Source organism: Ailuropoda melanoleuca, chromosome 4 (assembly GCF_002007445.2).
Source record: "Ailuropoda melanoleuca isolate Jingjing chromosome 4, ASM200744v2, whole genome shotgun sequence".
NCBI lineage: Eukaryota > Metazoa > Chordata > Mammalia > Carnivora > Ursidae > Ailuropoda > Ailuropoda melanoleuca.
In genome coordinates, this window is record NC_048221.1 from 107830054 (window position 1) to 107843678 (window position 13625).

Here is a 13625-nt window from a genome sequence, read left to right on the forward strand (position 1 = left end):
CTGAGGGAAACCGCCCAAATAATGAGCTGCCTCTCCATTGCTAATCTTTATATCTATTATATCTTTCTCTTTTTCCGTTGGCTAGGATCTGATCTACAATATTAGCCAAACGGTGGACATACCTGTCTTCTTGACCTTAATAGAAATAATTTTAATGGTTCACATTAAGTGTGACATTTCCTGTAGATTTCTTGTTCCTCATTTGCTGAGATCTCATTGCTTTCCTGAGTGTTCAGGGTTAAAATAATCGACAATGGAACTTAAGGCCCAGGTGCACAGACCCTGGGAAAGGACAGAAGGACTGGAATGGTGTTAGAAAATGCAAATCTGGATCCAGCTTACCCAAGGGTTTTCCTCTAACAGCCCAAGGAAATATTTCTCTAAAAGAATCAAATATTCTGGAGACATGCTAATGCCACTATTTGAAGATGTTATCAATGTCAAATGTAGCTTCATAACGAATTGGGAGAAATACCAACTCCATCCACCGGGCAGTGTCCTTCAGGGTTACTATGTGGAAAGGTTTCTGAAGCTGTTAAAGATTCCATAGAGAGAAGCACTGATGGCATGCAGCAGAGAGCAGAGACAAAGAGGAAGCAGGAAGACCAATCGGGGTGAATGCCAGGTATCTGCTATCTCTACCTAAGTTTAATTATATGATTAACATGGAATTCAAGTTAGTTTCTTAATAAGAACTCTAAGGGAAAAAATGATGCCATTTTTGAAAATTTTAACTTACTTCTTCCCAATCTTATGTGCTAAATCCACAGTAGGTTTTACAACTATTTCAAAAAGAGATGGGATTTTCTTGAAATCATCAGAAAGATCTGTCTGAAAATCGTCTTCAGGATCAGAAAAGGGAAAATGCTCTGGTGGGGTTGGCAGAAGCCCAACTCCTGGAGGTGGTTTGGGCAGAGGAGTTATGCCCCGTTTTCTCAGTTCTTCTAATTCTCGTTCGTCTTCATTTGTGGCTTCTTCTTCCATGTTCAACACCTAAGAATGATTGGCAAAGATCACTATTCCAAAACAAGCTTTCTTCCTTACATTTAAAAACTGTGAAGCTGTCAATAAACCAGTTTTGTTATTAGAAAAATATCATTTTGAAGTTAAAATGGGTCAGAGAGAGCTAACTCATTTTTGATAATGAGGTTCAAAATGTACTTTCTCAAAGTACATTAGCTTTTTAATGGCAGAACAAAGGTAAGAATGAAAGATTCTTAATTCCTAGTCCAATATTTCTGCTCTTCTAACACACTACATTCATAGATTAAAACATAAAATAACAAATCCTTGATTTCTCAGACTTTTATGAAATACGATTTACAAATCATGATTCAAGTCAAATGAATCTGTGGTGAGACCTGACAAATAATTGAAGTGCAAAAATATTACTTACTTTATCCAAAAGTTTCTTAGTCTCTTTAGTCAGATCATCATGTGAAAATTTACAGTTGTCTCCTTGGTAACATTTTGCTCCACTATGATAGAACTTACATGGAAATTCATGTAAATAAAAATATTAAGGAACAGACCAAGTGAAATCACTCTAATATTTTTAAACCCAAAAACACAACTGTGCTGAGTCAATAAGACTGTATTACTATATATTGTATTGAATTTTTTACAATCATGTCAGATTAGGACAATTTAATTTTTAAGATGAAATATTTCAATTATACAGCAAAACAGTCAAAGATTTTAATCTTCCTTACTATATTAAGCTAGAAAATTTTTTAAAGAAAAAATATAATTGTTACAGCAAATACTATAGTATGTCAATTATGTAAGTTCTGTTACTTTACACAATAAAAATTGTAGACAGAGCAAATAAATTTTGTAGCAAGAGCTTCTATCTATGAAGAAAACAAAAGGGCTCAATAGGTTATGTTAAAGTCAAATATCCCAACATGAAAACTACAAGCTAAGCTATCTTGTGATTTTGGAAACAAATTTTAAACTTTTTTTTTTAAATATTTTATTTATTTATTCGACAGAGAGAGACAGCCAGCGAGAGAGGGAACACAAGCAGGGGGAGTGGGAGAGGAAGAAGCAGGCTCATAGTGGAGGAGCCTGATGTGGGGCTCGATCCCAGAACGCCGGGATCACGCCCTGAGCCAAAGGCAGACGCTTAACCGCTGTGCCACCCAGGCGCCCCTGGAAACAAATTTTAAACTTCTAAAGAAAATATTAAATCCAGAAGTTTATTGAAAATTATGCCATTTTCAGGTGGTTTACAGTCAGGGAATTCCTGAGGGGTTTTAGAAAATTTATTACTGTAATCAATACTTTGACAGGATCAAGAGAAAAAAAATATGACAATAGAAGATTCTATTTTAAATTTAAAACCAAAGTAGGTTTTCTAGAGATTTTGAAAAACCTCAGTAATGTTTTACCCTCAGTATTTTGGTTAACATCTTTTTAATAAAGGATATTATGCATATAAATGCAGTTCTCTCCTTTGGTACAATATCCTTGTAAATAAAATTTGCAGATCTCCTTTCTCTTCTCCAGCTCTGCATCATGATCAAATTTACACTGATCTCCCTGTCACAAAAGAAAAAAAGAAAGAGAAAAAAAGAAACAATTGAGTTCTCTCTATGTTGTGTCATGGTGGAACTATGGGCATATCTTCAGTGTTTAAATAATGATCTACTAACAATTCAAACAACCCCTTGGAAGTCTTGCCCAAGACAGTGGATGTGGCTATGTGCAGGGGCAGCGCAGTGAGCATGGCCCCAGCAGCTGCTGCCTAGATTACACCAGCACTCACCATTTCTAGCTGAGCTACTGTGGGCGCTTATTTGACCTCCTGGTCTGTTTGTGTTTAAAATGGGGATAATAACAGTAACTACTTCATAGGGTTGCTGTAAAGATTAAAACATTTAATATTGTAATCCACTTTGAACAGTACTTGCCACACAGTCAGCGTTATGTGTTTGTTAAAAAAATCTGAGTTCAACAAATTATATTACTGTCCCAGAATATAATTAAATGAGCTCTGATGTACAGTATTTCCATAGATACACTTTGAAGAACCAGCTTTATTATTACAACTGTATGAGAAATGAAAAAAACTAACGACCCCCTCAAAAGACTCTACATTTTAAAGATTATTTTGGAAGTTAAAATGATTTATGATACCCCCCAAAATTTACCTTAATACATCTCCCTTCCAGAAAGTATTTACAGATTTGTTTTCCTTTGTGTTCCACTGTGTGCTGATTAATGAATTCCTGAGTCATAACCTTCCATTTTTTCCCTGGTTTACTATACTGTAAGAAAGAAAAATTAATTTGAATACAACATGTGAAATATTAAATATGTACTAAAATGGATAGTCAAATGGATTGGGAAAGCAGTACAAATTACTAAAGTGGTCAAGAGGGGACATTCAGATGCTATTCATTTATTTAGAGAGATAGGCTTCTAATACACTGCTCATTGCTACTAGTGGACGCAAAGAACCCTATTTCTATTTTAATGAGGATGTACAACTACTTTTTTAAAACAAAATTATGAAAAGCTTGAAAAGTAACAATAATACTCTGTTGGCAAAGATGTTAAATGTGCATTCTTGTGATTGTTGATAGCTATGTTATAAAAGATTTATGATATCCATACTGTTTGACAAAAAAATTGTACTTTTCAGAAGTATTCTGAAGGAATTATCAGGGAGGCATACATACATTTATTCACAAAAATAACTACTGCAGAATTACTTTACATGATAAAACAACACACAGACACCTAGAATTACTCCACACATCCCAAACAATGAGACCAAATACATTACGATGCCGATCAGCGGTAGATTAGTACGTAATCAATGCAAACTGATGAGATGGAAAGACAATTTAGGGACATAAGAAAATGTTTACTTCACTAAGTAGAAAATTGATCTGAATTTTATAAAATAAAGACAAAGAGAAAAGACTAAAAGAATATATGCCCATGTTTAAGAGTGTATGTCTCTAGATGGATCTCCCCCAAAATAGAGATTTTTTGCATGTGTGGTTATTCCTTTGGGAAAAAAAAAAGGGAGGATGTAATTCCTTTAACTTTTAAAGAATAACAAAAAGAAGTATATGGTAGAAAATCTCACAGCCCTACCTGTTTTCCTTCCTTTCTCCTTAGACCCCTATCCAACTTTTGCTATGAGTACTAGAAGATTGAGTAACAAGCGAATGACGCTTAGCCATGCTCAGGACTTACATTCGTAAGTTCTATAAAACAGCACTGCGTTTCAAAAACCTGGTATGCACCATGCTTTGTATACAGCAGGAGCTCACAATAACGATTTGCTTTTCTAATTTGATTTGTTTCCCTTCCTTCAATTTGCTAGGAGATGGAGAACAAAACACAACCTACTGAAAATAGGAAACTGCCTCACAGCAAACACCGGAGGCAAGAGATGGCTACACTTAAATCTGATCCTCAGCGCTTGCGTTTGAAATACACGTTTTACTGCAAGAATTCTGAGAAAAAAGGTACAAAAATACCAAGAAAACAGATAATCCTATAGGTTCTTTTTAAAAATATAAGTATACCCAAGGCGGGTGGGGGAATGGGACAGACCAGTGATGGGTAGTAAGGAGGGCACGTATTGCATGGTGCACTGGGTGTTATACGCAACTAATGAATCACTGAGCTTTACACCGGAAGCCGGGGATGTACTGTATGGTGACTAATATAATATAATAAAAAATCATAAAAAAAAAAAGAATGGGGCTGAGTCCTCGAAAAAATAAATAAATAAATAAATAAAAATATAAGTATACCCAAATTGCCCCAGGAAAAACGCAATGAAATTGCTTATACTGTTCTCTGATAGGATCCTTTAAAACGTCTTAAATTTATGTGAGTTTGACTCACAAATATTTTCTATTTCCAGGCTCATATAGAACAAGTAGATATAAATGACCAGCTCGCATATGCCTTCTGTACAAAGAATGATGGCTATAATAAAATAGGAAGCCAAGGAGAATGCATTATACAAAATCAACAGGCCAACTTGAAGAATGTAACTGAAATTAAAAAGTAAAATATTAGGTAATCACCAAAAAAGGCCAAAACCACTCTGAAAAATGCACCAAGTTGTACCTTTATTTCATCGATAACTCATTCTATGTTACTTTCTAATGATGTGCCTCATTGTTTTAATAGAGGATAGTGGGTTTTTCTGCTTTGTTTTTTAGTTTAGTTTAGTTTAAATGAGTAGAAAGTATATCAGTATCCATAACCATGAGAAACTTAATTATAATCAAGATACTCTAGAAAATCTAAATCAACTTTAACAAAATTTTAGGACAAAGTAACATGCCTAGAAGATCTGATCTTTTAAGTCTAAGCCTATAGAAGCAAATGTCCTCTATCTTTAAGATCTCTTATAATATAAGAGTTGGAAGAACCACAAAAGTCATTTATAAAGTTCATCACCCTCACTAGACAAATGTGAAAAGTGAAGATTAATTTGTGACTTGCCAAGAGTCATATGGTGAGTCAGGATAGAACTCTTTGCACTGTATCACACTACCTCTAAGAAAACACAATTCAAGAAAGAGGGAGGGAAAAAAAAGAGGGAGAGAAAGGAAAGATGGAGAGAGGGAAAACTAAACTACCTACTTGGTTATTTTAAAATGTATTTACTCTAGGAGATGTATTATATTGGCATAAGGAACAAGAGCATAAAATATTTTTACAAATATATAAGGAAGAGGGAATGAAAAGATCTGCCAGCAAAATAGTATGTATTTATACAGAAAATATAACAGCTGTTACAAATACAAAAAAAATTAAGCAGTTTAATGGCCAATAGAATAAATAAGTCCTTCAAATCTATCAAAAATTTGCTTGTTCTGTGACCACCCTTGAGTTTTCAAGACAGTTCTTGTGGACATACAAGTATCTGTGAATTTATCTGGCTTTTAGAGGATCTCACAATCCCTGGAAAGGATGGAAATGGATCTATGTTGGCCACTCTGGCATGTTCACTCTAACCTGGATAGGTTTCCCCCAAACCACTCCTGAATATGAGCTACTTGCTTGGGCTCTGGCACTCTCCTGGTTGTTTCTGGAATCATAACAAGAAATCTCTCTTGACAGCCAATAAACTGACACAGTTGATAACATTTTAATCTTAATAAACAAAAGGAAAAATATTCTAAATCTGATGAATGCAAAAGAAATAATTTATTCTGATTTTCTACAACATGATGGAGGAATCTATTAGTTGCAATCCAGATCTGTAAACATGTTAGTGCTTGAAGATCTCCTTAGAGTTAATTAATTAATTTATTTTTTTAAAGATTTTATTTATTTATTTAACAGAGACAGAGACAGCCAGCGAGAGAGGGAACACAAGCAGGGGGAGTGGGAGAGGAAGAAGCAGGCTCATAGCAGAGGAGCCTGATGTGGGGCTCGATCGCGTAACGCCGGATCACGCCCTGAGCCGAATGCAGACGCCTAACCGCTGTGCCACCCAGGCGCCCCCTAGAGTTAATTTAATACCATACTTTCATTTTACAAATTAAGCAAACTGAAGCTCAGAGATAGGCAGTAACTTGTTCAAAGCCACACTTTCTTGGAAGCTAATTTTTTTTCCCAAGCATAGTGTATACCTATTGGATACAGGAGAAAGCTTACTTTCAGACAACATTCATATTAATTTGGTCTAGGGAAAGCAGCACATTCTAGAGGAGTATAGGAAAATGAACAGGCAGGTTACAATCACTCAGAAATTCTAAGCTTGTTTCCACAGCTGCTATTGCATGGAACAGTGAGTGGCTCAATGAATGTTAATAAATTGGGAAGGGGCTGGGGGGGGATGTTCCAGGTCAAGTAAAATATGAAAACAATGGATTGAACAAAGTAAAGCAGGCTTTTTATACCTAAGTTGCAAGAAGTCTTTAATACATTAATGTCAACTGAGAATCCCCAAGAGTAGACTGGAATGTGCTGGGTTTCACAAATTTATTTGGGCCTGAACTTCTTTTTTAGGTCATACTTATTAACATCTCCCTAAACAGTATACTAAGGAGTACATATTAAGAAATCTTTGCCCCTTATCTTTAAACCCAGACATCAGAAAACCAAGCATTTTCAAATTACAATATATTGGTATCCCTTTGCTCTCACTCAAGGTTGTAGCTTTTAATAACCTACCCTTGCTCTATATAATTCAATCAATCTTACTGGAACAGTGGCAGAATACTGGATTTGGACCACTTTAATCCCAAGAGTGGCAACGAGGCTGCAATGTGCATGTTCAAAATTCAATTTAACATATATTTATTCAATATCTACTATACACAAGGTACACAAGTTCATCTTTCCAACCATTTATATTGCCTTTTCTTCTCTTTCAATGCTTTCAGTTCTAGTAAGTTCATTTACTACTATAGTATCTCCCTTCTTACTAGTGATGCTTCATACTGAGCTATTAGCATTATACTGCCCTTTGCATCTGGGGAAGATGACTCCTAGGAACAGAAAGTACAACAGAGAACTACTAGAGTCACATTTTTGCTTTCTGACATACCACTTTTATTTTGAGGTGCTTTCAAACACATTATTTTTATTTCAAGGTCACCTAAATTTGCATCTCTATACAGTTTCTTGACTAATTAAAACAATTCTTTTAATTTTTTTTTAGAATCTATTTATACTCTTTTGATCTTAGCTGGAAATTTTTCATTTACTAGGAAAGTAGCATTAAAATCACAATGCCTTCTTTGCAGCCAAATAGGTTAAAAGAAGGAAAAGCTCTCCTCATTATCTATAAATTCTCAGTACCTCTTGATAGTCATCCATTCCTGAAAAAATATTAGGCCCTTTATTGGTTCTTCCCCCACGGTCTTTGCGTTTGATTTTCTTCGGCAAACCACGTCCACGACCAACATTAAAACTCTTAACCCTCTGTTCAATACCTAAAAGAGTTAAAATGTACTTCAAATATTATAGAAAAACAACACACCTGTCAATCTATTAGTTTATAGGGAACAGCATATTTCAAATAGTCTATAATATACAGTGAATTCTTTTCTTCCTTTCTAGAGTCAATGAAAAAAATTAATTAAAGCTTTACATTTTACTTTCCAGGTAGTGCTTCTCATTCTTTTTTGTTTTTTTTTTTTTTTTTAAGGGCTATTAGGAGGGCAGGGCACAAGAATACACATGGCTACAGAAGTCAAAGCTAGTTTTGTTCTTTTCAATCTTCCTTAGAATAAGAAATAACAATGCTTTCTGTTTTTAAGAGAATTAAATATTATAGTCATCCTTAAGGAAGACATTGTAGGTATTAGTGGTTAATGTGACCAAACTGAGTTTCTAGTGATAATTTTGAGTAGGTATCACATGTATTTTCAAGTAAAATTTATACCTGTCTTTTACTTTTAAAAAACTTGGCATTTAAAAGTATCTGGAATTGCAAAAATTATGTCTTGGGATAGTAAGTTACTATACAGAGTCCCTTCTCATTTTACCAAAGTCACATTGAACTAATACATTTTCTTACATATTAAGTGATCTTAAATCTACAAAACAGCAAATAAATATATGAAAAAATGTTTTACTTTATTAAAAGAAATCAGAGAAATTAAAAATTTTAAAATAACATACCAATTTTTACCTCAAAGAATAGTATTGGTAGGGATTTGGAGAAATTGGCATTTCCACATACTGGTGGGGTGTTATAAATTGGTCTACCAACTTTTTGGAAATCAGCCTGGTATGTGGATCAAAAATCTTCAAATGTGTGGCTATATCTTTTGATTCAATTCTGCATTTCAGAATTTATTCTTGAGAAAAAAATATTTGTGAAGATGTTCTTTGACACAGGTATAAATACACAGGGTTAATCACAGAATTAAAAGAAAAAACTGGGTGCAACTTAAATCTCAAGTGATTACAATCACACAAACCTAAGAATCTGTTGACAAATTATGGTATATCTATTTAATTGAATAGAATGTTGGCATTAAAAGCTACTCATTAACGTAAGAATGACTGAGATACAATTCATAGTTGAGGGAAAAAACAAGTTAAACAGTATGCATAGTTCTTTGCTAAAAATAATTGTCAGAAAAATTCTGGAAGAATGTACACCAAAACTATTTATAGTAATTATTTCTGCGTGTAAGGATTCAAATTACTTGTTTTATCTTTGATCTTTGTTAGGTTATTGTTTCCACACATAGAAAAAGTTTTCTGCATTTGACCATATATTACTTTCATAACTAAGCGGGGAAAATGAATACCAAAAATAAAAGAATACTCAATTCTTTAACAGAACAAACAGGAAGAGCTTGAAAGGGAAAACCCCAGGTGGGAATGGATGAGTAAAACCTCTCTATGTTCCCTTATTCCCCAAGTGGAATGATTCCTGACACCACTATGTCTAGACTTCAGGAACAAACTTACTAATTACAATAGCATACGCACAGACAAATTCCTTTCCTTTTTAGGTCAGCAAAGCCTGGGTTCATATTTTTCAAAGGAATTTTGCTAAGAAATCAAGAAAAAATAAAGTCATAAAAATAATCACATTTACTCATAACTGATGCCTTTTTTCAACAATATAGAAAGTATAGGAACATTGGGTTTGGGGCTAATTCCTTCACTTCAGCCTCATCTTGCTCCAGTTTTCTTGAAGCAGACATTGAGGGGACAATTCGTAAGGCTGATTAGACTTTTATGTGACCCATAGTTTCTATGGCAACTTGCCCTGGCCTCTCCATGGATCATGTGCCTCAATACAGCAGATGAAGTGATGATCACTCCAGAAATTTCTTTAGTTTATGTTTTTATTTCCAATCTTGAAGGATACCCATAATCCTAAATATAAGTACATTTGCACAGCAAAGATGATCACCATCTTTTAAAGTCTAATAAAAGAATAGCTCCTCAGAATTCTGTCTTTACAGGTCTAAAATATAAAGCAATGCATAGAGTAACAGAAACAACTGAAAAAGGTAAGCCATTTTTTTCAGTATACTGATATCATTATACAAGGAGAGGGAAAAAACATAATGGGAAAGTTGTTTTACATTTTTATATACTTTAAAAATATTAACATATCTTTCTAATTCAAATATTAAGATACCATGGAGACTGAAATATTTGCAGTCTCAAAGTCTATAAAATAAAATAAATATATATATTTATGTAAATATATATATATTTATATAAAAATATATTTATTCTCAAAGTCTATAAAATAAAAACAAATTCAGGAACCATGGGAATAAGCTGATCTTGAGAAGGGACTGAGAAATTTAGGTTGTTACTCCATAGCTACCTGTTGTAATAAGGTTCTCATACTCAAAGACAGACTGACAATTTCACACTTACCTTGCTGAACTTTCATTCTTTGTTTTTTCCCTGGTTCTTTAGAAAATGATGATCCTAAAGCAGTAGTTGAAGTTTCTTTCGCTTGTCTGTATTGTTTCAGCTGACTGGCAAAATCTTCCTCTGTTTCCTGACTGTAGGTACCGAAGTTGTCATCACTGTACGTACTGTACTCATCATATTCTTTACTTTTAAATTTTTTGTTATGTTGACTCTTCTTTGATGTCATGTAGCTTCCTGATAAATGTCCATGCTAAGTGAAAATGGACAATCGTTATCAGGATTTTTCAGTTCAATAAATGAATTGATAGTAACACAGGACATCTTTTTTCCCTCAGAAATTTGGAGAAAGAAGGGGAAAAGATAGTTGTAGTTCTGACTCTTGGTTAGTACTTGTCTATGACAGTATTTTAAACTAAGTTCAAAAAGCTAAGTGCTACTCTGGTATTATTAAACATTATAAAGTTCAAAGATCTTGCTGGTGAGTGTGTTTTGTTCAGTTTTTGTTTTCCATCTCCCATGTCTCAATTTTTGTACACAAAAGTAACTTAAAAATCCACACCATTATACATGTATTCATTTTCCAAAAAATTTAAAGTATTTTTGAAAATATGGAAAATATAGTAAAATAGTTTGAGGTGGAAGAAAATATATATTCTCCTAATACTGTCCCAAATGACAAGTTTAAGCATATTATGCTTAAAAAAAAAATGTGTGGAAATTTTAGAAAAAGGAAATGTTTATATCTGAGGTCTAACAAGGATTTCCCCAAAAGTTAAAAACATCAAGTGAAAAAATTGCTCATTAGGAAATACTTATAATATACATTATTAATTTTATTAATAATTTATTTTACTAAAGCATATGAAAACTAAGAATAGACTTTACTCCTACAATTTTTTTTAAAGTAGCATGGAGCCTAATGTGGGGCTTGAACTTACAATCCTGAGATCAAGACCCGGACACTTAACCAACTGAGACACCTAGGCACCCCTAGTCTTACAATTTTATTTAATGATAGTATTCAATTCTATCTCTATTCACTAAAATATTTATATTAGTTCAGTAATATCTTCTGTCAATTGTTTTTAAAAGAAAGGAAGAAAAAATGCACCTAATTACAGTTTGAAGATCTAGAAAAACCCAGACCATGACTCATCTTCAGCTTAGTACATTTTAAATATAATATAAAAATACTGTCTGCCATGGTAGATTACCAACATGAGACTATGTGTTTTTAATAAATTGCAGGGAAATGTTAGGATCTTTTCAGAAATTATAAAACAGAAAAAAGTACTTAACTAAATATATCAAGAAAATCAGTTAGCTCATCAATTTTAAATTTTAAAGATATTGTATTAGATTTCCGACTTGTTTTAAGCAGCNTTTTCAGAAATTATAAAACAGAAAAAAGTACTTAACTAAATATATCAAGAAAATCAGTTAGCTCATCAATTTTATTTTATTTTTTTTTTTAAAGATTTTTTATTTATTTATTTGACAGAGAGAGAGACAGCCAGCGAGAGAGGGGACACAAGCAGGGGGAGTGGGAGAGGAAGAAGCAGGCTCATAGTGGAGGAGCCTGATGTGGGGCTCGATCCCATAACGCCGGGATCATGCCCTGAGCCGAAGGCAGACGCCTAACCGCTGTGCCACCCAGGCGCCCCAGCTCATCAATTTTAAATTTTAAAGATATTGTATTAGATTTCCGACTTGTTTTAAGCAGTGTTTTAGAGATTTTTTTTGTTGTTTGTTTTTTCTAAAATCAACTGTTCTCATCTAGCACTTCAGAAATTCAGAAGGGGATTTATAATTGTAGGCAAAAGGCAGTGTTTCTGACATTTTTAATAAAAACACTATGAAAATAAAATAAAAGATAATTGCTTAGACTAAGGTGAAGATTAATTAATTAGCTGGATGGTACCAACTTTTCTTTTTATTAAAAAATGTGATTCCAGGGGCGCCTGGGTGGCTCAGTCTGCTAAGCATCTGCCTTCAGCCCAGTCATCATCCTGGAGTCCTCGGATCAAGTCCCTCATCGCGCTCCCTGCTCAGTAGGGAGCCTGCTTCTCCCTCTCCCTCTGCCTGCTGCTTCCCCTGCATGTACTCTCTCTCTCTCTCAAATAAATAAATAAAATCTTTAAAAAAAAATGTGATTCCATGACACACTAGACCAGATAGATTTAATAGATATACTCAGAACATTCCATCCTAAAACAGAATACACATTCTTTTCAAGTGCACATGGTACACTCTCCAGAATAGATTACATATTAGATCAGAAAACAAGTCTCAACAAATTAAAAAAGATTGAAGTTATATCATGCATCTCTTCTGACCACAACACAATGAAACTAGAAATTAATCACAAGAAAAAAATCTGGAATGAGCACAAATACATGGAGGTTAAGTAACATGCTACTAAACAATGAGTGGGTCAATGAAGAAATCAAAGAAGAAATTAAAAAAATACATGGAGACAAGTGAAAATAAAAACACAACAGTCCAAAATCTTTGAGATGTAGCAAAAGCAGTTCTAAAAGGGAAATTTATAGCAACATGAGCCTACCTCAAAAAGAAAAAAAATTTCAATAACCTAACCTTATACCTAAAGGAGTTAGAAAAAGAGCAAAAACCAAAAATCAGCAGAAGGAAGGAAATAATAAAGATTAAAGGAGAAATAAATGATATGGGAAACTAAAAAAGCAATAGAACAGATCAATGAAACNAAAAAGCAATAGAACATATCAATGAAACCAGGAACTGGTTCTTTGAAAAGACAACAAAATTGACTAAATCTCTAGTCAAACTCATTAAAAAAAAAAAAAGGACTCAAATAAACAAAATCAGAAACAAAAGAGGTGAAATAACAACCAATACCACAGAAACACAACAGACTGTAAGAGAATATTATGAAAAATATGCCAATAACTGGACAACCTAGAAGAAATGGATAAACTCCTAGAAACACAAACCTACCAAAACTGATCAGGAAGAAATAGAAAATCTGAACAGACTGATTACTAGCAATGAAATTGATTCAGTAATCAAAAAACTCCCAAAAACAAAAGCTCAGGACCCAAATGGTTTCACAGGTGAATTCTACCAAACATTTAAAGAAGAGTTAATACCTATTCTCCTTCAACTTTTCCAAAAAAATAGAAGAGGAAGAAAAACTTGCAAATTCATTCTATGAGGCCAGCATTACCCTGATTCCAAAATCAGATAAAGACACCACCAAAAAAGAGAACTATAGGCCAATATCTCTGATCAACATATAT

General features: G+C 33.6%; 1 protein-coding gene across 3 annotated transcripts in view; it reads right to left on the reverse strand.

Moving 5' to 3' along the window:
• ZC3H6 (zinc finger CCCH-type containing 6) overlaps window positions 1–13625 on the reverse strand; it is a 66181-nt gene that overhangs the window by 13602 nt on the left and 38954 nt on the right. The window contains exons 1-7 of one of the 3 annotated variants that reach the window (XM_019804942.2): window positions 10348–10478; window positions 9439–9501; window positions 7792–7925; window positions 3156–3272; window positions 2433–2544; window positions 1397–1506; window positions 740–993 (exon numbers count right to left, since the gene is read on the reverse strand). In XM_019804942.2, coding sequence (XP_019660501.2) covers window positions 740–993; window positions 1397–1506; window positions 2433–2544; window positions 3156–3272; window positions 7792–7809 — 611 coding nt within the window. In that variant the 5' untranslated portion in view covers window positions 7810–7925; window positions 9439–9501; window positions 10348–10478. The other 2 variants (XM_011231153.3, XM_034659521.1) reach the window with 2 other exon arrangements.